This window comes from Chlorocebus sabaeus, chromosome 9, assembly GCF_047675955.1.
Source record: "Chlorocebus sabaeus isolate Y175 chromosome 9, mChlSab1.0.hap1, whole genome shotgun sequence".
NCBI lineage: Eukaryota > Metazoa > Chordata > Mammalia > Primates > Cercopithecidae > Chlorocebus > Chlorocebus sabaeus.
Genome location: NC_132912.1, coordinates 70,293,801 through 70,318,045, shown reverse-complemented (window position 1 = coordinate 70,318,045; position 24,245 = coordinate 70,293,801). Strand labels below are relative to the sequence as shown.

Below are 24,245 nucleotides of genomic sequence, written 5' to 3'. Positions count from 1 at the left end.
CAATAAAAAGTTACAGACGTTGAAATCTTAATTTCATATAATTTTTTTGTGTCCCAAAATAGCATTCTTTAAATATTTTTTCCAACCATTTAAATGTGTAAAAACCTTTCTTAGCTCGCAGGCCATACAAACACAGGCAGCAGGCCCGAATTGACCCACAAGGGATAGTTTACCATCTCTAGTGTACGCTAACATAAAACTTCTCTACTTTTCCAAAGAAGTACCCTTTAGGTCAGAGGAGGATGAAGGAATATGTCAAGGGTTGGGAGCTTCATGATACCCTCAATCAGTCACCACAAGCTAGACAGTTTACAAAGGTCTGCTTTATCATTGAATTGATAAAATACACATTAATTTTTATTAAGGTTACTATAGTATACTACCAGCATTTGTGAAAAAATATTCAGTTGCTATTTAAATTCTCTAACCTTTCTGCCTGAATTATTTTTTTGTTTTTGTTTTTGTTTTTGTTTTTTGAGATGGAGTCTCACTCTGTCGCCCAGGCTGGAGTGCAGTGGTGTGATCTCGGCTCACTGCAACCTCCGCATCCTGGTCAAGCGATTCTCCTGCCTCAGCCTTCCGAGTAGCTGGGACTACAGGCGCACGCCACCATGCCCGGCTAATTTTTTGTATTTTCAGTAGAGATGAGGTCTCACCATGCTGGCCAGGCTGGTCTCGAACTCCTGACCTCGTGATCCTTCCGCCTCGGCCTCCCAAAGTGCTGAGATTACAGGCGTGAGCCACCGCACCCGGCCTCTGCCTGAATTCTTTAAATAAAGTTAACACTGGTATAACACCAGCACAACACAGGATAATGCTCCCAGTACTCCCAGTAACACAAACCTGCTAGAGAAAGGAAAACGATTATCTATGATAGTATGAGGCAGGACTAAAATGAGGCCGTCTTGCCATAGCAGGCAGTCTTCCTTTGGTTCTATGATATAGAAGGTGGCTTGATTAGAGCAAAATTTTCCCAACTTCCTAGCAATTAAAGAGTTTTTCTCTTGGTGGAGCACAGGGGCTCACACTTGGAATCCCAGCACATTGGGAGGTTAAGGCAGGAGAATTTCCTGAGCCCAGGAGTTTGAGACCAGCCTGGACAACATGGTGAGACCTTAACTCTACAAAAATTTTAAAAATTAGCCAAGCACAGTGGTGCACCCCTGTGGTCCCAAGCTACTTGGGAGGCTGAGATGGGAGGATCACTTGAGCCCAGGAGGTCAAGGCTGCAGTGACCTATGTTCATACCAATCCACTCCAGCCTGGGTGACAGAGCGAGACCAACTCAAAAACAAACTTTCTCTCTGGAGTCCAATGATTCTCCCTCAATGCTCAAGACTCCAGCATGAACTGTTGGGTGCTGGGTTTTTCTGTGTTTACAGCAGACCATGGTAAAAAGAAGTCCCAAGTCACAGCCAGAACAGCCAAAGTAAGATCTTTGAGTGCTAGGCTCACTGACTGAGCCTTTAATCTTATGTTCCACTTTGCCTCAAACAAAACCAACTCATTTGCCCATACAACCCATGGCATCCTTTCATAGTAACAAGGACAACAGGACACCTCCAATATATTTTTTTTTTGAGACGGAGTCTCACTTTGTCACCCAGGCTGGAGTGCAGTGGCGCGATCTCGGCTCACTGCAACCTCCGCCTCCCCAGTTCAAGCGATTTTCCTGCCTCAGCCTCCTGAGTAGCTGGGATTAAAGGTGCATCCCACCATGCCCGGCTAATTTTTGTATTTTAGTAGAGATGGCGCTTCGCCATGTTGGTCAGGCTGGTCTTGAACTCCTGACCTCATGATCCGCCTGCCTCAGCCTCCCAAAGCACTAGGATTACAGACACGAGCCACCGCGCCCGGCAACATCTCCAATACTTTAATACTTGGTTGAAAAGAACCCATTGCCCTGTTTCCCACTGTTTGTCCCAGTACTTTAGTTTTATGATCTCATTTGGGTTTTTCTAAAAGCAAGGCTTCCTACAAGCCTAGTAAAGGAAATTCTTTCCCATTGTGCCAAATGTAGCATTTAATTGATTTTTTTTTTTTTTTTTTTTTTTTTAGAGTCTTGCTCTGTTACCCAGGCAGGAGTACAGTGGCGTGATCTTGGCTCACTCAACCTCCACCTTCTGGTTCAAGCGATTCTCCCGCCTCAGCCTCCGGAGTAGCTGGGAGCTACTCCGTGTACCACAATGCCCAGCTAATTTTTTGTATTTTAGTAAAGATGAGGTTTCACCCCTGTTCCCCAGGCTGGTCTCAAACTCCTGAGCTCAGACAATCCACCCACCTCAGCCTCCCAAAGTGCTAAGATTACAGCATGAGCCACCACACCCGGCCAATTCTGTGTAAAATGAGTGAAACACAGCTAAAACTAGAGCTAGTCATTGCTGGCATGTTAATATGAGATTTTGCTCAAACATCTGCCATTCCCATCCTGTTACAGAGATGACCAACAACCCTGGGTCCACAACATGTTCCAAATCTCTCAAATAGTACTAAATCTATTACCTCTAGCACCCCACCCTGTTTCCCCCTCCTGGTGGCAAAATTCAAGTATCTCACACGCACCCTAAATGTCTCTTCCTCTATGTAGGGAACTTTTGGTTCCCTCCCCAAACAAATGGCATTGTTCAAACTCAGAGCTCAGAACAAACCAATGCAAAAAAAAAAAAAAAAAAAAAAAAGAAAGAAAGAAAGAAAAGAAATAGCAGATTTGTTTTAACTTTTTATTAAAATGCTTAGGATACAGATTGACTTTCTTTTGTAAATGACTGTTTTACTTTTCCTGAAATAGGACATATATGCACTCTGATAAAACAGAATGAGAAGTCATAATTCATGGGAATTCCTGTACAAGGTGCTGATCCTGTGTTTGGAGCTGAGCTCCTCACAGCAGCTTCTTTCAGCTATCTTATAGGAATAGTGTTCCGTGGGGCAAGAAATACATTGGTTCTGATTTTCCATCCGCTTTCTCCAGTGGAATAACCCACTTTCACAAAGAGCTGCCCTATGTAGAACCCACAGACTTCTAACTTGCAACAAAGAGACACAGGACAAATAGGGAAAAAAAATTTTAAGAAAACTAACACTGAAGTAATCATACTTCTCATGTCTCTGAATAGAGAAGTATGGGGGATCTTTAACCAAAGGAAATTAAAAATATGCACGTTAATTACCTAGTTCATTCACTGTTAGCTAGATTTGTTCACTTAAGGCTTTAACCCCTTTCCAAACCAACAATTTTGTCTTAATCCAGCTATGCTTGCTATTAAACGAAATGCATGCACTTCCCACATATATACTTGGCTGAGCCTCTGCATTCAGCACCTGGCAGTGAAAAAGTATGCTCCAGTCAGTACTGGAGAATAAGAATGAGAACACCAACTAAAGAATGATGCCTCTCTCACCACAGTAATGTTATCCACATTTCCCTACCCTCACATTAGAATAAAGACATCCTCCCAACTTTTCATCTCCTATCTCCAATCTGTTTCTAGGAGATCTATCTTTTGATCTTTTAGCATAAGGGTAGAATATAGGTTAAGATCATCAAAATCCAATTTCACATGTGGCACTAGGAAAACGGAATGCTATAAAATTAATCCCCATCACCCTAGTAGGGATGCTGGTGCTTTTATACTGAGTCTTTACTGCCAATAAATGATGCTGCCTCCAAAGGGACAGCTCTACAGAAAGTTTTTGGGTTAGTGTTTCCCCAGCTTATTTCTGCAATGGAGAAAGACAATTTCATACAAAAAAAAAACCTGGAAAAGCTACAGATGTTAACCTTTACTTTAAACACTAATAAAATAGGTACCAAAGGAGAAAAAATGTAAGAAAAAGAGCTCAGAAACAGCCTGAGAGACCAAATTCTGAAAATGGAAATCTTAAAGCCCACTGAGTACATTTTTCCTGGATCCAAACAAGTGCTACAATACTTTCAAGTCCTCAACTCACAGAATTAAGAGCCCTTAAGCTGTTAACTTTGTCCTGTCTTCCCATTCAGAAAAACGTCCCCCTAGAATCTGTGCAAAAGTAACTGATGCACCTGCAGTATGTGATATGAGAGATGTTCTCAACGCTTTTATGAGGTGAAAGTCACTTTTTATAACTGAAAATCAAAAAGGAAGGTGCTATCGAGAGAAATTAAATTTCACAAGTATAAAAGCAAAGACTGGCTGAAATCTGTAACTTCATGAGTATGAATAACAACAATAACCCATTTTATAATTAACTCCTCCACAGTGAACAATCTGCTACACATTCCTTGATGAGGAAGGACCCTAGCTTACCACAGTGGAAACCTGCCAAAACTTCAAGGCCAGGGTTCCGCCCCTTTTCTAGTTCTCTGTGCACAAGGTTATGCCACCTACTCCAAGGCAGTCAGAGAGAGAGGTGAGCTCAGGGGAGCTTCTCTCACCAACCTGCTAACTCAGCAGGAGTAAGTTCACCCAAATGAGCTCTGGCCTCCAATGTGTATCTGTTCATAATTTTATGAAGTATCTAAATGTCATTCATTAGTTTAAAAAAAAAAAAAAAGAATAGAAAACTCTGGACCAAGTAAATTGTGAACTCTAAAAGTTAGGAGGGATACCAATTACATTAACAACACTTTCTTTAAAAAATAGAATCAGTTTCTTTTGAAATCAACCACAGTGGTGAGACGTGTTTTTCTTTTCAGGTGCCCCATGATGGCACACAGCTTTACCCGGCAAATCCTGCCAGCTTCCAAGTCCCGGGATACTGACCTGCACCAGCACGTGGGGCAGCATTACCTCCCAACAGTGTGGAGAAGAGCACATGTCACCACTGGGCAATGAGAGAGTTGACAGAGACTCTTGGCTTCTCAACGCCAGACATGGTTGGAGAGCTTTCCTTGTTCTATTAGAAAAGTTCATGAGGAAGCTGTGAATAGGATCAGTCCAGAGAAGTAAAACTCTTTTATTTTCACTGTCCAAACATCAGTCAATATACTGGGAGAGCCAGCGAAAACCCTCGCCGTAGCCTTGCCTCTTGAGCACACTGCACATGAACACTTCCATGGGGCGAGCATTCAGCTCCTTCAGGGTCACATTCCCCTAAAGGAGGCAAAACCAAGAAAGGCCTGTTAGCATCTCTGTGGTGGAAAAGATTGAAAGGACGATCACTACAATCATTTTATCCATTCCTTAAAAGCAAACCTAAGTAGGTATTAATTACAGAAATGCAGTCAAGGCCATATAGATGACTTCCCCAAGCTTCGTGTTTTCAGGATAGAATAAGCAGCACAGTTCTTTTCCCAGCCTCTCTCTCTCTGAAGAGCATTTGCTTTGAACACCCAATATTTATCTGTAAAGTTATGGTAGCAAACCAAGAAAAAAGCCACTGGGACTTATGGAACTAGCATGCTCTCTGATGTAGAAAAGGGGTCTGGGACTGTTTAGAAATAAGGACATTCTCATTAGCAAAACATGCATAAATAAACACTCATAACAGGTGGCACTGAGGAAATGAAGAATTCATGTGTATTTAATACTGATGCAAAAGAGGAGAAATTAAATGAAAGAAAGGAAGTATTTCTATAAAGAAACAGGTAATCAAGAAGAGGCAAGACTAAGGAACCATGTAAAAAAGTCAGAAAGTTATCACAGATCACAGAAAAGGAAGATTTTTAAAAACTAAATATGCCAAAAACCCAAGCTAAAAAGAACAGAAAGATTCCTGCTTCACTGTATCTGATCTAGATTTTCTCTCTCTCAAGCCTGCTTTTCAACAAGAGTCCTCCTTCCAACTGAAGACAGTAAAAACTATTGATTTGGAAGACTCAAGTTCTTTTTCTGGTTTTATCACTGACTTGCTGTGTAGACCTGAACAAATCACTCTCTGTTTCTTCCTCTGCAAAATGTGGCCAACAGTCCTACCTCTCTCAGCAAGAAGCACTGAGGATAATCAAGTTTTTTTATTTCAATGCTTGGAAAGTGACTGAAATTATTATTTTTCTTCATAACCTGCAATCTCCAGTCCAAGAAAAATTCTTTTCTGGCTAAAAAGGGCTATTTCAAAAGCAATTTCTCAGAATCAAATTTGAAAGATAATCATAAACTCTTAAAAGAGTAAGTGTGCCTTTTCTACCATTTTCTTCTTCCTCAAATACCCGATGAATGAATCCCATTTAAAACGTTAAAAGAACACACTCCTGCCTCTAGTGAGCTTACAAAATACCCACCGTAAATCATAAGCCTGTTTAAGCCTTTAAAAGAACAGGGTAATCTAGATAGCAAAACATCATGTTTTAAAACCTGTTAATGTCCTTTATATGTAACCCAAATATTTTTATCTTACCTTTCCTGTGGTCTGTCCATAAAGCCCGAATATCTCACGGAGTTTTTCTTCACTGATTGCATCTGTTCTATCAATTTTGTTACCCAAGATAAGGATTGGCACATTGGATATTGTTTCATCAGTCATTAGAGCCTAAAGATTGAAAAAGAAAAAGAATTAAGTGAGGAATCTACAAAAGCCCACCAGATAATGAAAATTCTGACTTCATGCCGGGCGCGGTGTCTCACGCCTGTAATCCCAGCACTTTGGGAGGCCGAGATGGGCAGACCACAAGGTCAGGAGATTGAGACCATCCTGGCTCACACGGTGAAACCCGTCTCTACTAAAAAAATACAAAAAATTAGCCAGGCGTGGTGGCAGGCACCTGTAGTGCCAGCTACTCAGGAAGCAGAGGCAGGAGAATGGCGTAAACCTGAGAGGCGGAGCTTGCAGTGAGCCGAGATCGCACCACTGTACTCCAGCCTGGGCGACAGAGCAATACTCTGTCTCAAAAAAACAAAAAAAAAAAGAAAAGAAAATCCTGACTTCCACTCATCTTTTAAGGCATTAATGTAAAGTGAAAATCTTATCATCTTTATACCTGAGTGATTAAATATTCACCTTGACATTACATAATACCCATGACATTAGGTAAAAATCTCTTAAGTGCCTCAAAACAGTTGAAACTTTAAGCTATTTATTTACAAGGCAGCAGAACTGCCCCAACATTTACTTTTGAGCTAATCTGCTCAGCCACAAACTATCCTCAGGATGCCCCTCAGCACAGTCCTACAAGAATGAATGCTCCCGCTACAGAGCCTCAAAGATGACTATAGGAACTCCCCAAGTATTCACCAAGTCCCAATGTGTGCAAAGAACTGTCTCAGGCATTGAGAGGAATACAATAGGAAGGGTGACTATCTCAGGCACTAGGCACTGAGAATACAAAAGGAAGCACATTCCTGTCCTCAAAAAAATCCTTACTCTATGTTCACATTTATGGTTTTTTTTTTTCTTAATCTCGGCTCACTGCAACCTCTGACTCCCAGGTTCAAGCAATTCTCCCACCTCGGCCTCCTGAGTAGCTAGGACTACAGGCATGTGCTACCACACCTGGCTAATTTTTGTGTTTTTTTAGTAGAGATGGAGTTTTACCATGTTGGCCAGGCTGGTCTCAAACTCCTGACCCTCAAGTGATCTGCCAACCTCAGCCTCCCAAAATGCTGGAATTACAGGCATGAGCCACCACACCACGCCCAGCCACATTTATGGTAACAAAGCCAAGTAAGAACACAACATAGTTGATAAGTGTCACAATGAATGGGAACTGAATATTAACAGTAAGACAAGTTCAGGGAAATAAAATGGCTGTTCTGGGCTTGAGCAAAGTCTTAGCAAAGATCTGGAACCTCAACAGGGCTCTAAAGGAAGAGCAGGGTTTGGAGAGGTGTAAAGGAGAAGAAAGAACATAAACAATGGCTTTGCAGTGGACAATAATTTAGGAAGCCGCACAGTACTGCATGGCTGGATTCAAGCATTTAGACAGACATGCAGCAACAAAAAAAATGGATGGGAAGAGATGACTCACATTACGGGACCAGTGTGAGAAGTGAGCTGCAATAGATCCTAAAGACCACAAATCCAGAAGTTAGTGAATAATATCGTATTTTTCAGTATAATGAATTCACAAATAGTATCTATCTGTGGTGTTCATGTAATATCTATCTGTGGTATTCATGTAAGAGATCATGATCTAGTTTAAGGTAGAGCATTCAATGAATAGTGCAGGAGGCATTTTGAAGAAAGAACTGAAGAGACCAATGTCTAAATGATGATTTAAAAAGAAAAAAAAAGACAAATGAGTCAAAACTGGCACCGATTTCAAGCCTGGGAAACTACTTGTCACCAACAAGAAAGGTAGGGGGGAAAGCAGAGTTAAAGAGGAACATGCTTTGAACATCTGGAATTCCAGGAAATGTTACACAAAATTAGAATAAGAATGTCCTTAATTCATTAAGCAATAACAAAGTACCTAATGTGTCTCATGCTTTGTTAGGTGCAGGGGTTTCGCAAAGAAATAAGACACAGTCCCTATCATGTTAGTTCACAGTCTGATGAGAGAGAACTACAAGAAAATCAAGACAACATACATTGGTACGGTGGGAGTCTAACACAGTCTCGAGAGACCAGGGGAGGCTTACCAGAAGCAGTCATATCTGAACTCTGAGGTCCCTTACAGGACATTTTAAAATTTGCCGACAAAGTGAGGGGTTGAGGAGAGGTACAGGTGAAAAAGCCAGGCAGTAGCTACTTGTGCATATTCAAGGATGGCTAAGTTGTTTGTTTGGAATATAGTTCAAGGTAGGCAGTAAAAAGCAGCAGAGAGAGGATCATGAATGATCTTACGTGCTATGCAAAAGATGTATAGATTTTATCATGAAAATGATAGAGAACTATCAAAGGATATTAAGTAGGGCAATGAAGTCTGAGAAAGTTCCTTCTGGCATTATGGTGCATATCAGGGTCATGGTGGGATCCATATTAATTCACAGATTTCTGGACTGCATGTCTAGGTAGGTGGTGGGTAGGAAAGACGAATAGTTCCATTCTAGGAAAACAGAATCAGTAGTGGAAGCTGTCAAGAGTGGGCAGTATTAGGTATGAGACTGGAAGTCAGGAGAGGTCTAGAGGAGAGAAATGCATTTGAGAGTCACTGACATGTAGGTGCCAAATGAAGAGAGTAGATGAGACCAGCCTAGGAGAAAGGAGACTCTGGAGAACACAAACATTTAAGGACTAACCAGAAAACTAGTGCTTCTCAAAGAGACAGAAGTATCAGCCAGAGAGATAGCTCCAAAATCAAGAGTGAAAAGAGGAGTTTAAACAAAGAGAATGGAGACCATGCATGGTGGCTCATGCCTGTAATCCCAACACCTCATGAGGCCGAGGCAGAGAATCACCTGAAGCGAGGAGACTGAGACCAGCCTGGGCAACATAATGAGACCCTGTCTCTACAAAAACACTTTAAAAAAAAAAAAAAATGAGCTGGGTGTGGTGGTGTGTGCCTGTAGTCCTAGCTACTTGGGAGGGTGAGGCAGGAAGATCACTTGAGCCCAGAAGTCTGGAGTTTACAGTGAGCTGTGATTGCACCATTGGACTCCAGCCTGGGCAACAGAGGAAGACTGGATTTTTTAATTTAAAAAAAAAAAAAGGCAAGGTAAAGATTGCGTGGCAGGCAATTCTACATGAGGCTGGAGCTATAGATGTGGGAAACATACTTAGAAATAAATTCAAGACAGGTTCAAATTGCCAGGAACAAGAATCCAAGGAGTTACAAATCAAAGAGAAAGAAAAGATATAGGGTAAAGGAGTAGGGATAATAAAGCCAATAGTACAGAAACCATCAAGCCAAGAGAAAATGCAATGTGGACAAAGGAGAAAACTTGAAGTAAGTCCTTGATAGTATCAAAGGATGTATGCAACCAAAACTGAAGGCTGAGAACAGACCATGAAGGTCTGGCAAGTCATTCAGTGGGAGGGTGGGTAGGCACAAGCTGAGAATGCAGATTCAAAAATGTAAAGAACTCTAATATTGCTTTTAGGCTTTCACTGTGCCAACACTACTTATAAAGAATTACTGTTCGTGGGCCAGGCGTGGTGGCTCATGCCTGTAATCCCAGCACTTTGGGAGGCCAAGGAGGGTGGATCATGACGTCAGGAGATCAAGACCATCCTGGCTAACACGGTGAAACCCCGTCGCTACTAAAAATACAAAAAATTAGCCAGGCGTGGTGGCACGTGCCTGTAGTCCCAGGAGGCCACTCGGGAGGCTGAGGCAGGAGAATCCCTCAAACCCAAGAGGTGGAGGTTACAATGAGCTGAGACTGCGCCACTGCACTCCAAGCTGGGCAACAGAGAGACACTCTGTCTCAAAAAAAAAAAATTACTGTTCATGATGACACGTGAAATGGAATACTATTAATTAATTATGCTGGGACAACAGGCATAAATGAGGAGGCTCCTGAGCAAACTTGGCCATATAGTCACTGTATGATAGAAAAAACAGTTAATTTATTCAAGTTTGAGCTGAGTTTCCTCAGGACATTGAAAAGCAATGTCTTAGATTTAAAACATTTTCCTCCTGCAACTAGGTCTTTTTGCCAAATGTTAACTGGAATGACTAATTATTGGCACTACTGAGCTATATTTCTTTAAAAAAAAATAGAGGCCAAAAAAGGACAAAGTATATAAACATACATTAAGCTCAACTTTGGATTCCACGAGGCGAGAATGATCTGCACAGTCCACCAGAAAGACAATCCCATTAATTGCTGGGAGATAATTTTTCCAAACCCGACGTGCTAAAAAACAAAGTTTGTAGCTGCATCAGTAAAAAATATACATTGTAAAAATGAATAACCTAATGGTCTAAAAATGGACAAATCTTGGTCAGGTTTCAGTAAGATTAGACTCTATGGATTTCTCCAAGTTCTGGCCAGTATTAATTCAGAACAGAGGATGCAAACTAATGGTCCACGAGTTGAACTTGATTTTTGTAAATTTGAAAATCAGAGTTTCCACCTTTCTTGAAAAACTGCAACATCTGGCAACCCCATGCCTACTTATCCACATGACAACTAGCAGCAGGAACTAAGCAGTGGCTACCCCTTCAGATGATGTCTGAATACTTTTGCTTGACAAAATGTCCCTGCTGTCTTACAGTCAGCCAATTTTACTCACTTAAATGACTTGCCTTGCCCCTGGAGCCAAGTTTAATTTGCAACCTCTGAGTTAAAACATCAGGACACAAATTACTTGTCCATGTAACTTTAGTCCCAGTTAGTTTCTAGCCAACCTGTGTGTAGGTGTCTTGACACACTCCTCTGCTCAGCCCTTAGGGAGACTGGGCCTGACAAGTGGTTCAAGGCCCCAGGCCAGTTATCTCAGCCTACCATATTTAACCCAGCATGCCTTAGAAATATTATTTGTTTTTTGCTTGTGACATGAAACGATAAAGGCTGGGAAGCAGTGATTTAATTTTACTATCATTTCTAAGCCATTCATTTCTAGCCCTTGCAATAGAATGAATAACGAAGCATCTCTACATCAGTTATTAATGGTTACCTTTAAAGAGTCGAGTTAGGAAAAAGAGGTTGAAGGAACTTTCCATTTTACTTTCCGTAGTTCTATACCGATTGTGTTACATTAAACTTGCTCTCCTTTTATAAGTTAAAATTTTTAAGTTATACAAAAAAAAAAAAAGGGAACCTCCAGATGTACAGTATTTTAGTAACTTCTATAAAATGGTGGCTAGGTTATTATGTAAAAGTGTTTCTGTTTAGTAGATTTTCCTCAGTCAAAGAAACAAAACTAAATACATCAATACATTTCCCTTCTTATTTTAACAAAACCTGAAACCTAAATTTATCACACCAATCTACAATTCCCAGTTCAGGTATATAAAACCATCTGGTGTCTGTTCCTTCTGCATTCTCCAGATGGTCTAGGTTCAGTCGTATCTTGCTCTGAATTTAAATTTGTAAGCAGTTACAAATCCTTTTGTGGAAAAAGCAGAAAGGACACCATATACCCATTCTTACCCAAATGAAAAAAAATACAAGCTCCTTACATAAAAAAGGAAACAAAATCATTTCTAATCCCTCCATCAAAACACACCCCTTGTCAATATTTTGGTATTTTCTTCCAGTCTTTTTTCTTTACTGGTATTTTATGTGATTATGATCATAATATACATGATTTTTTAGGGCATAAATATTAAATAAATTAAAATGTAATTATATGTTACTGAAATAACTGACTATAAAATTATCAGGCTTAACTACTAGAAATGACCAATGTTGTATTTTACTATACATTGTTTTAAAACTGTATTAGGCTGGGCACAATGCCTCACGCCCATAATCCCAGCACTTTGGGAGGCCAAGGCAGGTGGATTGCTTGAGCTCAGGAGTTCAAGACCAGCCTGGGCAACATGGCGGAAACCCAGTCTCTACAAAAAATAGGTGGGAGGATTAGCTCAACCTAATGTTTCAGAACGAGATTTCTCCACTCAATGTAATAACAAGTAAGTAAACCTGACAGAATCTCAATAGTTCCTTTTCCCTACCTTCCCAGAATGTTTATTCTCACATCTTAAATGTTTTACTCCTATACCTACATTCTTGTCAAATGTGAACTGAGTGCCCATTAGACAAAGACGCCCATCCTGTATGTCTCTAAATACCTGATAGGAATCTAGTAGCCAAAGACATAGCCTGAGTAGGCAAAAAGCACTTCTGAGGAAAGCAAAAAGGTAGAAGGAAATGTTCCACCAACTATCCCAAATGGATAGAATATACAAAATATCAACTTATATCAGAGTAATGACACATAGTCACTTTTCACTCCATTGAATAAAGGATGCAATGGAGTCACTTTTGCAACTTTTGACAAGTCTGAAATTACTTACAAATATTTAAGTTAAATTTCCTACATACTTTCACTCCATTGAATAAAGGATGCAAAAATGACTTGATAACTAAATATATGATACTGTATATCTGGTCAAGATGAAAAAATGGTATAAAAGAGATTATCAGGACAACTGACCAAAAAAAAAAAAAGGAAATACAGACAGGATAAAAATAAAACTTTCTTGATTTGATAACTATTATGATTATATACAAAAAGATATCTTTGTTCTTAGAAAACGGCACTAAAGTATAAGAGTAAAGGGGCATGATATGCTCACAAACAGTTAATAAAAAATAAGTATTAATATGTATTATGTAGGGAGGAGGAGACTAACAAATTTGGGCAAAAGGTATAGAAGAAAATACACTGGCTTAGAGCAAGCCTAGTTAAAATGATGAAATAATTACTCTTGTTGAGGCAATACCTATATCTTTTAACGTATTTTCTAGTTACCAGGTAAATTGTGTTAATAAGTAAAAACCTAGTAAAGATTAAAATGGCAAGATGCTGTCCTGCTTTGTAAAAATTTTCAGTCAAGATTTGAGTTGAGTTTGGCTTTATCAGGCAAATACTTAAAAGTTCATGAATAGTTATGCATTATAGCTAACTTTATCCTAGCTCAATAGGGTAATACTGAAGTGGACTTCTGTGTATTTAACGCAACTTTTGACAAATTTGATATGAGTTTAAAAAAAAATGAATAAAACAACTTCACTAAAGTAGTAAGATCCTAATTCTAAAGTGTAATTTAAAAGGGAAAAATGACACACTGCTTTTAAAGGGTGCTGGGGGGCACAAAAAGAATCATAAGTCAACAAACATGCTTTCCACTGAGTCATCGCTTACCTTGCTCATGCCCACCAAGATCAAAAGTTGTAAAGGTCATTCCAGCAATTGTTAGCTCTTCTGATGCTGAAAAATTGTTTAAAAAGAAGAAATAAACTTGTCAATTCAACAAGCCCCAACTACTAGTACTACAAGCCAATACCAATGCTTTCACCTCACAAAGAAAAAGATACAAGAAGTTAAGTGTGGTGGCACCCGCCTATAGTTCCAACTATCAGGAGGCTGAGGGCAGGAGGATAACCTGAGCCCAGGATTTTTGAGACCAGCCCAGGCAACGCCCCACTTCCAACAAAGAAAAGGAATACACGGGTGAAAATGTTCTTAAACTATTCTAAAAGCCAAAGGTTTCTTTTTTTCCAAGCTATTTTCTGCTTCTTAGAAGTAGGTATAGGAGATGTGTCCCTTTACAGGACCAGTGACAACAGATAATGACAAAGTTCCAGAGGTTTAGATCTGAAAGTACATAATATGAATGTGTCTTACAGGGAACTTTTTCATATGAGTTGGCTTTTGGGACTTCAGTTAACAAAAGAACTCCATCAACTAGGGATTCATCCTCCAAGCCTAACACTGACCTTCAAAGATCAAAAGGTCACCTGATATTTTCAAACCTACTCGGATGTAGCGTTGGAACATGTTGGCCCAATCTGTCATCTTTGAGCATGTGAAGAAGAGTGGTTTTGCCTGCATTGTCCAAACCCAAGAATACAAGTTTTCCAGATTTCTTGTAGAGTCCTAAAAGAGAAAAAATTGTTAACACATTTGCTCTCTACAGACCAAAGCCTACTTGTATTTAAATTACTGAAGGAAATGCACAAACTTTGAAACCTGTATTTCAAGGAAATGGCTTTACCTAGGAACTGGAGCACACTGCTGAAGCCATTGTAGATCCACTCAAAGATGAAAGACATTATTAATGCTTACTACCTGTATAAAATATGAAAGTAGCAAACATTAGCTTTCTGAATGACAGTACAATTGTGGAGAGGTTAACTCTTGTTCACTAACCATGATGCACATTTACAGTCCCATGTTTTCAGGCATAAGAAAGCAGGCCAGGCATGGTGGCTCACACCTGGAATCCCAGCACTTTGGAAGGCCAAGGCAGGAGGATCACTTGAGCCCAGGAGTTCAAAACTGGCCTGGGCAAGAAAGTCGGACTCAATCTCCACAAATAACTAAAAAAATAGCTGGACATAGTGACACACACCAATAGTCCCAGCTACTCAGGAGGGTGAGACAGAATTACTTGAACTCAGAGGTCTGAGGCTGCAGTGAGGCATGACAGTGCCACTGCACTCGCTTGGGCAACAGAGGGAGACTGAGAAAAAAGACAGGACAGGACAGGATGGGACAGGACAGGAAAAAGAAAAGAAAAGGGAGGGGAGAGGAGGGGAGGGGAGAAAGCAAAGTAAAGAGAAACTAATATTCTTCTTTCTTGAGACTTGCAGATTTTGCACTCTAGAGGAAAGTCTCTAGAATCCTTATATGTGCAAAAATGACTGGTTTCCTAAAAGTTTTTGATCTATGATACTCAGAGAACTAGGAGTTAAAAATATAAAGGGCATACCTCATTTGATGATGCTTTGTGGATCCTGAGGTTTTCTGGGTTTTTACAAATTGAAGGTTGGAGGCAGTCCTGAGTTGAGTAAGTGTATCAGTACTATTTTCTAACAGCATGTGCTCCCTTTATGTCTCTGTGTTACATTTTGGTAATTCTCACACAATATTGCAAACTTTTTCATTATTCTTATATCTGTCATCATGATCTATGATCAGTGATCTTTCGTATTACTATTGTAACTGTTTTGTTGTGCCACAAATCACAACCATAGAAGACAGCAAACTTAATGACTTCCTCCACAGCCCTGCCCCCACCCCAGGCCTCCCTATTCTCCAAGTGAAAGTAACAGGTCTCTCCCTTGAAATCGAAAGTTAGAAATGATTAAGCTTAGTGAGGAAGACACATCAAAACCTGAGATAAGCCAGATGCTAGGCCTCTTGCACTCAACAGTTATTCAAGTTGTAAATGCAAAGAAAAAGTTCTTGAAGAAAATTAAAACTGCTACTCCAGCGAACCCACGAACATCAAGCAAATGAAACAGCCTTACTGCTGATAAAAAAAAAAATTAAAATAAAAAAATAAAAATAAAAACACGAAGTAAAAATGCAAGTGCTGATGTAGAAGCTGCAGCAAGATAACTGGTGAAGGTGGGTGGCTACATTAAACAACACATTTTCAATGTAGGCAAAACAGCCTTCTATGGGAAAAGCCATCTAGGACTTTCATAGCTAGAGGGGAGACGTCAATGCTTGGCTTCAAAGCTTCAGGGGGCAAGCTGACTCTCTTATGTGCTAATGAAGCCAATATTCATTTACCATTCTGAAAATCCTAGGACCCATACTCATTTATCATTCTGAAAATCCTAGGGCCCTGAAGAATGACACTACATCAGTCCAAGTGGAGCAACTGAGCGAGCAGAGTGGTTGTGTGGTTGTGTCTCGGAAACCAGTAGCACTTGCAGCACTGACTGAAGAGCAGATTGCAGAATTCAAATAAGTTTTTTCACTATTTGACAAAGATGGTGATTGAACTACAACAACAAAGAAACTGGGAACTGTAATGAGGTCTCAGGCAGAATCCCACAGAAGCAGAGTTACAGGACGTGATTAATGAAGTAGATGCTGATGGTAATGGCACAATTGACTTCACTGAATTTCTGACAATGATCGCAAGAAAAATGAAAGACACAGACAGTGAAGAAGAAATTAGAGAAGCATTCAGTGTGTTTGATAAGGATGGCAAAGGCTATATTAGTGGTGTAGAACTTCACCATGTGATGACAAACTTGGAGTGAAGTTAACAGATGAAAAAGTTGATTAAATGATCAGAGAAGCGTATCTTGATAGTGACGGTCAAGTAAAGTATAAGTTTGTACAAATGATGACAGCAAAATGAAGACCCTGTACAGAATGTGTCAAATTTCTTGTACAAAACTGTTTATTTGCCTTTTGTTTGTAACTTATCTGTAAAAGGCTTCTCCCTACTGTCAAAAAAAAATGCATGTATAGTAATCAGGACTATCAGGACTTCATTCCTCCATGTGTTCTTCCCTTACTGTCATTGCCCTGAAACTTTATTTTAGAAAACTGATGAAGTAACATGTTACCTGTGGCTTACTCTGGATATATCTAAGCCCTTCTGCACATCTAAACTTAGATGGAGTTGGTCAAATAAGGGAACATCTGAGTTATGCCTTTTTTTTTTGAGACAGAATCTCGCTCTGTCGCCCAGGCTGGAGTGCAGTGGCCGGATCTCAGCTCACTGCAAGCCCCGCCTCCCGGATTCACGCCATTCTCCTGCCTCAGCCTCCCGAGTAGCTGGGACTACAGGCGCCCGCCACCTCGCCCAGCTAGTTTTTTGTATTTTTTAGTAGAGACGGGGTTTCACCGTGTTAGCCAGGATGGTCTCGATCTCCTGACCTCGTGATCCACCCGTCTTGGCCTCCCAAAGTGCTGGGATCACAGGCTTGAGCCACCGCGCCCGGCCACCTTTTTTTTTGAGTAGTTTTCTTTAGGAACTGTCAGCATGTTGTTGAAATGTGGAGTTGTAACTCTGCGTGGACTATGCACAGCCAACAATATGTACTTAAAAGTTACACTACTGCAGAACGGGTGTATTATCCAGGTACTTCCAGGTACCCTGTACACTATTTTTTTGTACTGCTGGTCCTGTACCAGAAACATTTTCTTTTACTGTTACTTGCTTTTTAAACTGTTTAGACACTTAAAGAAAATCTGCTTATGACACAATTTGCCTCAAATCCATTCCAAGTTGTGTATTTGTTTTCCAATTTAAAAAAATACAATTACAAAAAGAATTACACTAAATCTACTCTGCCTACCACACATCTGTTTACAGCATGGTTTACTAAGTATTTTAAGCCCACTGAGAAGACCTATTGCTCAGAAAAAAAGATTTCAAGATATTACGGCTCATTGACAACGCACCTGGTCACCCATGGGCTTTGATGGAGATGCAGAAAGAGGTTAATGTTGTTTTAATGTCTACTAACAACATCCATTCTGCTTCCTATGGGTCAAGGAGCATTTTCCACTTGCCAGTCTTTCATTTAAGAAATATATTTCACAAAGCTATCAATGCCACAGACTGATTTCTCTGCTGGATCTGGGCAAAGTAAACCGAAAACCTCCTGGAAAGGAGTCACCATTCTAGGCACCAGTAAGAACAGTTATGATTCACGGGAAGAGCTCAAAACATCAATATCAACAGGAGTTTGGAAGACAGTGATTCCAACCCTCGTGGATAACTTTGAGTGGTTCGAGACTTTGGAGGAAGAAGTAACCTTAGATATGGTAGAAACAGCAAGAGAACTACAATTAGAAGTAGAGCCTGAAGATGTGACAACTGCTGTAATTTCATGATCAAACTAATGGATGAGGAGACGCTTTTTATGGATAAGCAAAAAAGTAGTTTTTTTGAGATGGAATCTAGTCCTGGTGAAGATGCTCTGAATACTGCTGAAATGACACCAACGATTTAGAAAATTACAAAAACTTACTTGAGGTTACATAAACTTACTTCAGCAGCAGCAGGATTTAAGAGGACTGGTTCCAATTTCGAAATAAATTCTGCTATGGGTAAAATGCTATCAAACAGCATTGCATGCTACAGAGAAATCTTTCTTGAAAACGAGTATTAACTCATGCAACAAACTTCACTGTTGTCTTATTTTAAGAAATTGCCACAGCCACCTCAATCTTTAGCAATCACCAACCTGATCAGTCAACAGCCATCAACGTGGAGTAACATGGAGGCAAGATCCCCAACCAGCAAAAAGGTTATGACTCGCAGAAGGATCAGATGCTTGTTAGCATTTTTTAGTCATAAAGTATTTTTTAAATAAGGTATGTATTTTATAAGACATAATGCTACTGTACACTTAACAGACTACATACAGTATAGTGTAAATGTAACTTTTATGTGCACTGGGAAACCAAAATATTCGTGTTACTTGCTTTACTGTACTTGTTTTATTTCAGCAGTCTGGAACCAAACTCACAATATATCCGAGGTATGCCTAAACTTTCTTTTACTGTGTGACTCAACTCTTCCAGGCAGCAGTTCATTCACAGTCCTTAGACATACCACTGCAGTCTTCCAGTGAAGAACAACTCTAGGAAATCAGTCTCATCAATAATGTGAATCAAAATGCTACTTAGATGCACTAAATAGAAAATAAGAATGAAAAGCACATTGATTTGAATGAAAAAACATATTAATCTATCCTGTAAACAGCTCTAAAAAAAAACAAAAGTCACCCAAAATTCTACTGGCCGGCACCACTTGCCCTGCTCCATTTACCAATGCAACCTCAAACAATATCTAACCATGTTTGCAGACATGGGTCTCAATTTATAAGAAGAAATGACATCACTATTTTAGAACCATTAAGGGATAAGAAGAGAATCTTTTCATATATGAATAATCACACCTAAACTCATTTTACAAATAGATTTTCTTAAAATAAGAATACTTATTCAGGCTGAGCCCCGGTGGCTCACACCTGTAATCCCAGCATTTTGCAAGGCTGAGGTGGGGGATCCCTCCCTGACCTCAGGAGTTCAAGACCAGCCTGGGTAACATAGAGAGACCCGTATCTCTACAAAAAAAAAATAATAATAATAATAAAATAAAATTAGCCAGGCATGGTGGCACATGCTTGTAGTTCCAGCTACTTGGGAGGCTGAAGCAAGAGGATTGCTTGAGCCCAGGAATTCGAGGCTGCCATGAGTTATGATTGTGTCACTGCACCCCAGCCTGGGTGGCAGAGCAAGACCCTGTCTCAAAAAACAAAAAACAAACAAAAAAAGAATACTTGTTCAGGATACAGCAATAAGTTCCCAAGCAAGTAAATAACTTAACTGGTACTGATATTAACACTAGTGTTTCTATTGTTTCTCATAGTTATCAAAAGCTACTAGAAGGTTCACATATATTAGTAATAAGCAAGATGACCTCTGAATGAAATGAAGAGGGTAAGATCTAGATGTGTTGGTGGGTCTTAAGGTTTCTCAGCATTGTCTGGTCATGATGAATTTTTGCTTTAGTATCTCAGATATGGTGCAGAAAAATGGAACGTTCACACTTTTACTCCTCTCCATCAGCAGGAGCATCTGAACACAGGGCTTTATACTAGATATGACCAACTGCAATCAAAATTTTCATGAATAGTAACCAGTAAAAGCATTACCCATAAAAAATTCCCCTTACATTCATTCAAAGAAGGCCAGATGAAGAATAAATTGAACAGCTGGGAGCGGCGGCGCTTGCCTGTAATCCCAGCTATGCAGAAGGCTGAGGCAGGAGAATCGCCTGAACTTGGGAGGCAGAGGTTGCAGTGAGCAGGTTGCATCACTGCACTTCAGCCTGGGTGACAGAGCAGGACTCCATCTCCCAAAAAAAAAAAAAAAAAAAAAAGAGTAAATTGAAAAGTAGAGATGGTATGTTTTTCATCCAATTACTAGGTTTTTATCAGGCCCATAGCCTAATCTATAAATTTTAGGGTCTAATCAATGTTTATTTTTCATGGCTCTTACCAAAAAGAGCCAAATAAAGTTTGGCAGTTTGGGTGGAAGTACATACTAAGCTCTTATGAAAAAATCCTAAATGAGGTGATTTCTTTTTTGCCTTTTCAGTAACAAATATATTTCAGCAGAAATACCATATTTATCACATTAATAGTTTTCTCTGGAAATTGAATCCGCACTTTAAGGAGTCCAATAACTTAAATATACTTAATAAAGCTCCTCTGCTTAAATTCTCATTTACTGTAAATAAGTAAAAGAACAATGTGCCTTTCCTCTGCAACTCCCTCAAACCAGACATCCTCCTATACTTTCCTCAACCTACTGCTTGGAGAAGCACAGCTCACCTTTAGAGCACACCCCTCATTATGGTCATTCCCACTCAGATCATTTTGGAGGGAAGAATTAAAGCAGCCAAGTAGCTAAGTCCTAGCTGCTGCTGATTTGTATGCTCCAAGGGAGGAGACGGCTTAAAAGCAGGAGTGTCAAAGGAAAAAAAAATGGAAAATTAAAGTAGTTCAATCGCCATGAAAAACTATTTAAAGTGTGGCATTTTCTCCTTTTCACCTTTGCAGAATCCATCTAGTTGAAAATACTTGGCTCATGACTGTAATCCCAGCACTTTGGGAGGCCGAGGCGAGTGGATGACCTGAGGTCAGGAGTTCAACACCAGCCTGGCCAACATGGTGAAACCCCGTCTCTACTTAAAACACAAAAATTAGCTAGGTGTGGTGGCGGGCGCCTGTAATCCCAGCTACTCAGGAGGTTGAGGCAGGAGAATCTCTTGAACCCAGGTGGCTGAGGTTGCAGGGAGCCGAGGTCACAACATTGCACTCCATCTGGACAATAAGACCAAAAACTCCATCTCAAAAAAAAAAAAAAAAAAAAAAAGAAAAGAAATAAAATATTTCTAAAGTGATGTAAATATTGTTTACAAGTCTGTAAAGTACTGACTGAAAACCCGTGTAGTACAAATGTATATAGAAGTGTTGGATTGTAAAGAAGTGACCAGAGTGAAGGCTGACTAAAGAAACTCTTCAGGTGAGTTAAAAATAATAAAAACCCTTAATAGATCCAAAGAGTTGGGTTGTACCACTACCCAAAGTTAAGAAAACGCCCCCCCACCCCCCCGCTTATTTTTTTTAGACAGACCAAGACTCTGTCTCCCAGGCTGAAGTGCAGTGTTGCCATCATGGCTCACTGCACCCCCAACCTCCCAGGCCCAAGAGATCCTCCCACCTCAGCCTTCTCAGTAGCTGAAAATGGCCTTGGTGGCTCCTCTCTCCTTAAGATCTTAGGATTTGTACCAACTCATCAGTAGTTTTACAATTTGTACAGTACCTGTACATCTCATTTCATCCTCTCACCAACCCTTCTAGGCAAGGATCATTGGCCTCATTTAACAAGATGAAGATGAAGATACTCCTAGTTTTGCTGAGTAGTTGAAGACTGCTCAGCTGAAAAACTAATAGTGCCAGGGCTTAAACCCTCATCTCTAACACCAAAGCCTAAGCTCTTCCTGTTAACAGTACATAAAATTCAAACCCAAATCACAAAATTGCTGGAAAAAAAAAAAAAACCTAAAACTTCTTTAACCCACCAACTACACAGAGGATGATCTTCCTAAGTTCTCTTCCTTACAATTCATCACATCTTTTGAATGGTATTTTAATAACTAGCATTCTATTTATTTTCTATTCTTGGTCCATTGTACCACCTTACGAGAAGTTAATCTAAAATTTAAGGTAGGTCTCTAAACTATCAACAAAACACTATTAATGTACCTAAAATGAAAACTTGCGAATTCCAGAGCTAAAAGATTCAAACAAAAGTTAATAGAAAAGGAAGTGCACCAATCTGACCAGTAGCCAATTTAAAAATTTACGCATTACTTGTTATACATAATCAGGGCAACTTTAAGACGCCATTCCAGGCAGATTTGGGGTAGTAGGCGGCTGGCTTTTAGCTAACTCTGCTTAGCTGCGGGGTAAATGTCAAAGGTCAGCCCCATGGCAAATCTCCCTAAGCCCCCTGTCGCAACAGAAGCAGATGGAATCAAGATAAAGATACCCACTGGCTAGAACCGTGAAGAAAACGCTAATCCATGTCAAATGCACGTAAGGAAATTTTTCCATGCAGAGACCAGACAGGGGAAAAGGGGAAGGTGGAAGGAGAAAATACAGGGTTCGACCCCGGCCATCGGACGACAACCGAGCGTTGACTTGGGTGTAAGCCCCGGACTAGGGGCCTGTAGACCAGGTTCGAGGGCTCACACTCGCTAACTGCGGAGCCTTGGCCAGCCTCAGTCCCCGAGTCTATAAAACAAGGATAATCAAGAGGTCCCACCCGCCTCACCGAGGGCTGTGAGGCTCTTTTGAGACAGAGGACATGGAGCCGTTTCGTAAACCGGAGCGCACGGTACAGACAAGAAGCTGTTATCCGGCCCAGCAGCTGCGAGACCCCCGAGCGGAATGCAGGTGGACCCCAGGCCAAAGAGGACAGCAGGGGACTGAGCAGATCCGGCCGACTCGGCCCGTCCCCGCCCAGAATCAGCCGGCGGCCCCACAGAACCGCCTGCGTGTCACTTCCCCGCCCCCAACCCCGCCAGGGCCAGCCTCCGCTCCGACCTCCCCGCCTTCCGTCCCAGCCCCTCGAGCTCCAACTACCCTCCCCGACGCAGCCCTCAGACTCACGGCCTGAGGGGCTCCTCCGGCAAAACGGCGACTAGCTCCGACCCTCCCTCAGAGCACACTAACCAGCAGCACCCGGGACCGCCAGCTACTCGCCGGATGTACGTCACATCCCTCCCCGGGACTTCCGGGCGCGTAATCGGCCCCGCCCCCTCGCAGCGTTACGCCTCTCTGCCCCGGTGCCGGCCCACCTGCTACTCCGGCCGCGGAGGGGCGGGCATAAGGCCTGACAAAGCGCGCTCGGGGTCTGGCCCCGCCTCGTCCCGCCCGCTCCCGCCTGCCGAGCTGACCGCGCGAGACGTGGCAGTGCCGGGACGCTGGGTCTGGGTCTGGGTCTGGGTCCTGGAGTCCCTGAGCGGCATGGGACCCTCGGGATCACGGCTTCCCATTCCAGACGCACCAGGAAAAGTAGGAAGTGGCATAGGTCCTGGGAAAGATTACTTGACCTTGGGAACCTCCACTTGAGGTGGATCCCTCCAAGCTTTTGCTTTTTTTTTCTTGCCTTTTTTTTTTTTTTTGAAACGGAGTCTCACTTTGTCACCCAGGCTGGAGTGCAGTGGCGCGATGTCGGCTCACTGCAACCTCCACCTCCCGGATTCAAGCGATTCTGATGCCTCCGCCTCCCGAGTAGCTGGGATTACAGGCGCATGTCACCACACCCGGCTAATTTTTTGTATATTTGTAGAGACGGGGTTTCACCGTGTTGGCCAGGCTGGTCTCGAACTCCGGACCTCAAGTGATATGCCGGTCTCGGCCTTCCAAAGTGCTGGGGTGAGAGGCGTGAGTCACCGCGCCCGGATGCTTTTGCTTTGAGTCGCACTTCCTTGCCCTGGGGTGGCCTATGTTTTAGAAAAACAGCTAATATTTATTGTGCACTTATGTTTCAGGCAGAGCACTGGGTACTTTGCGCGCTTTGTCTAATTTCACCCTCATTGGAGTCCTGTGAAGCAGATGCTAGGATTATCCTTATTGACAAATGAGAGAGCAATGTTCAGAATAACCTACCACACCCAAGTTCACACAGCTAAGTGGCAAAGCAATGTGTTCACCCCAGTGTATTTCGCATGCATTTTCTCATTTAATTCTCAGGACAGTGCTACGAGATTGGTACTATCATTACTCTCATTTTACAAATAAAACAGTCTAATGGAAAGATGAATGACGTCTGTGGATTCATGATCTCAATTCTCCTTAAGTAAAATTTAAATTTAACATAATCCCAATAAAAGTACTAATAGGATTAATAGATTGTATGTGGTTTAGTTTTTTTTTTTTTTTAATTACCCTATTTGTTCCTAAAATTCCTGTAGAAAACCAAACAAGGCTATTCCA

General features: G+C 41.1%; 1 protein-coding gene and 1 pseudogene across 3 annotated transcripts; one reads left to right on the top strand and one right to left on the bottom strand.

The window, feature by feature from the left end:
- Positions 1-2,706: 2,706 nt before the first annotated feature.
- Positions 2,707-23,053, bottom strand: SAR1A (secretion associated Ras related GTPase 1A). 3 transcript variants are annotated; one of them, XM_007963182.3, is made up of 8 exons: positions 22,917-23,004; positions 15,185-15,253; positions 14,468-14,541; positions 14,230-14,349; positions 13,615-13,680; positions 10,552-10,655; positions 6,316-6,447; positions 2,707-5,072 (listed from the first exon to the last, which is right to left on the bottom strand). In XM_007963182.3, the coding sequence occupies exons 3-8, from the start codon at positions 14,523-14,525 to the stop codon at positions 4,956-4,958; spliced, it is 597 nt and encodes a 198-aa protein (XP_007961373.1). In that variant the 5' UTR covers positions 14,526-14,541; positions 15,185-15,253; positions 22,917-23,004; the 3' UTR covers positions 2,707-4,955. The 3 variants fall into 3 exon arrangements, with proteins under 3 accessions (XP_007961373.1, XP_007961370.1, XP_007961372.1); XM_007963179.3 differs by lacking the exon at positions 15,185-15,253 and having other exon boundaries at positions 22,917-23,053; XM_007963181.3 differs by lacking the exon at positions 15,185-15,253 and having other exon boundaries at positions 22,980-23,030.
- Positions 15,293-16,671, top strand: LOC119627894 (calmodulin-like; annotated as a pseudogene).
- Positions 23,054-24,245: the final 1,192 nt, after the last annotated feature.

Coding starts and splice junctions, on each gene's coding strand:
- SAR1A (XM_007963179.3), bottom strand. CDS start 14,525: ATGTCTTTCATCTTTGAGTGGATCTACAATGGCTTCAGCAGTGTGCTC. Junction 14,350..14,467: donor CAGTGTGCTCCAGTTCCTAG/GTAAAGCCATTT, acceptor TTTCTCTTTTAG/GACTCTACAAGAAATCTGGA. Junction 5,073..6,315: donor ATGGACAGACCACAGGAAAG/GTAAGATAAAAA, acceptor TGCCTCCTTTAG/GGGAATGTGACCCTGAAGGA.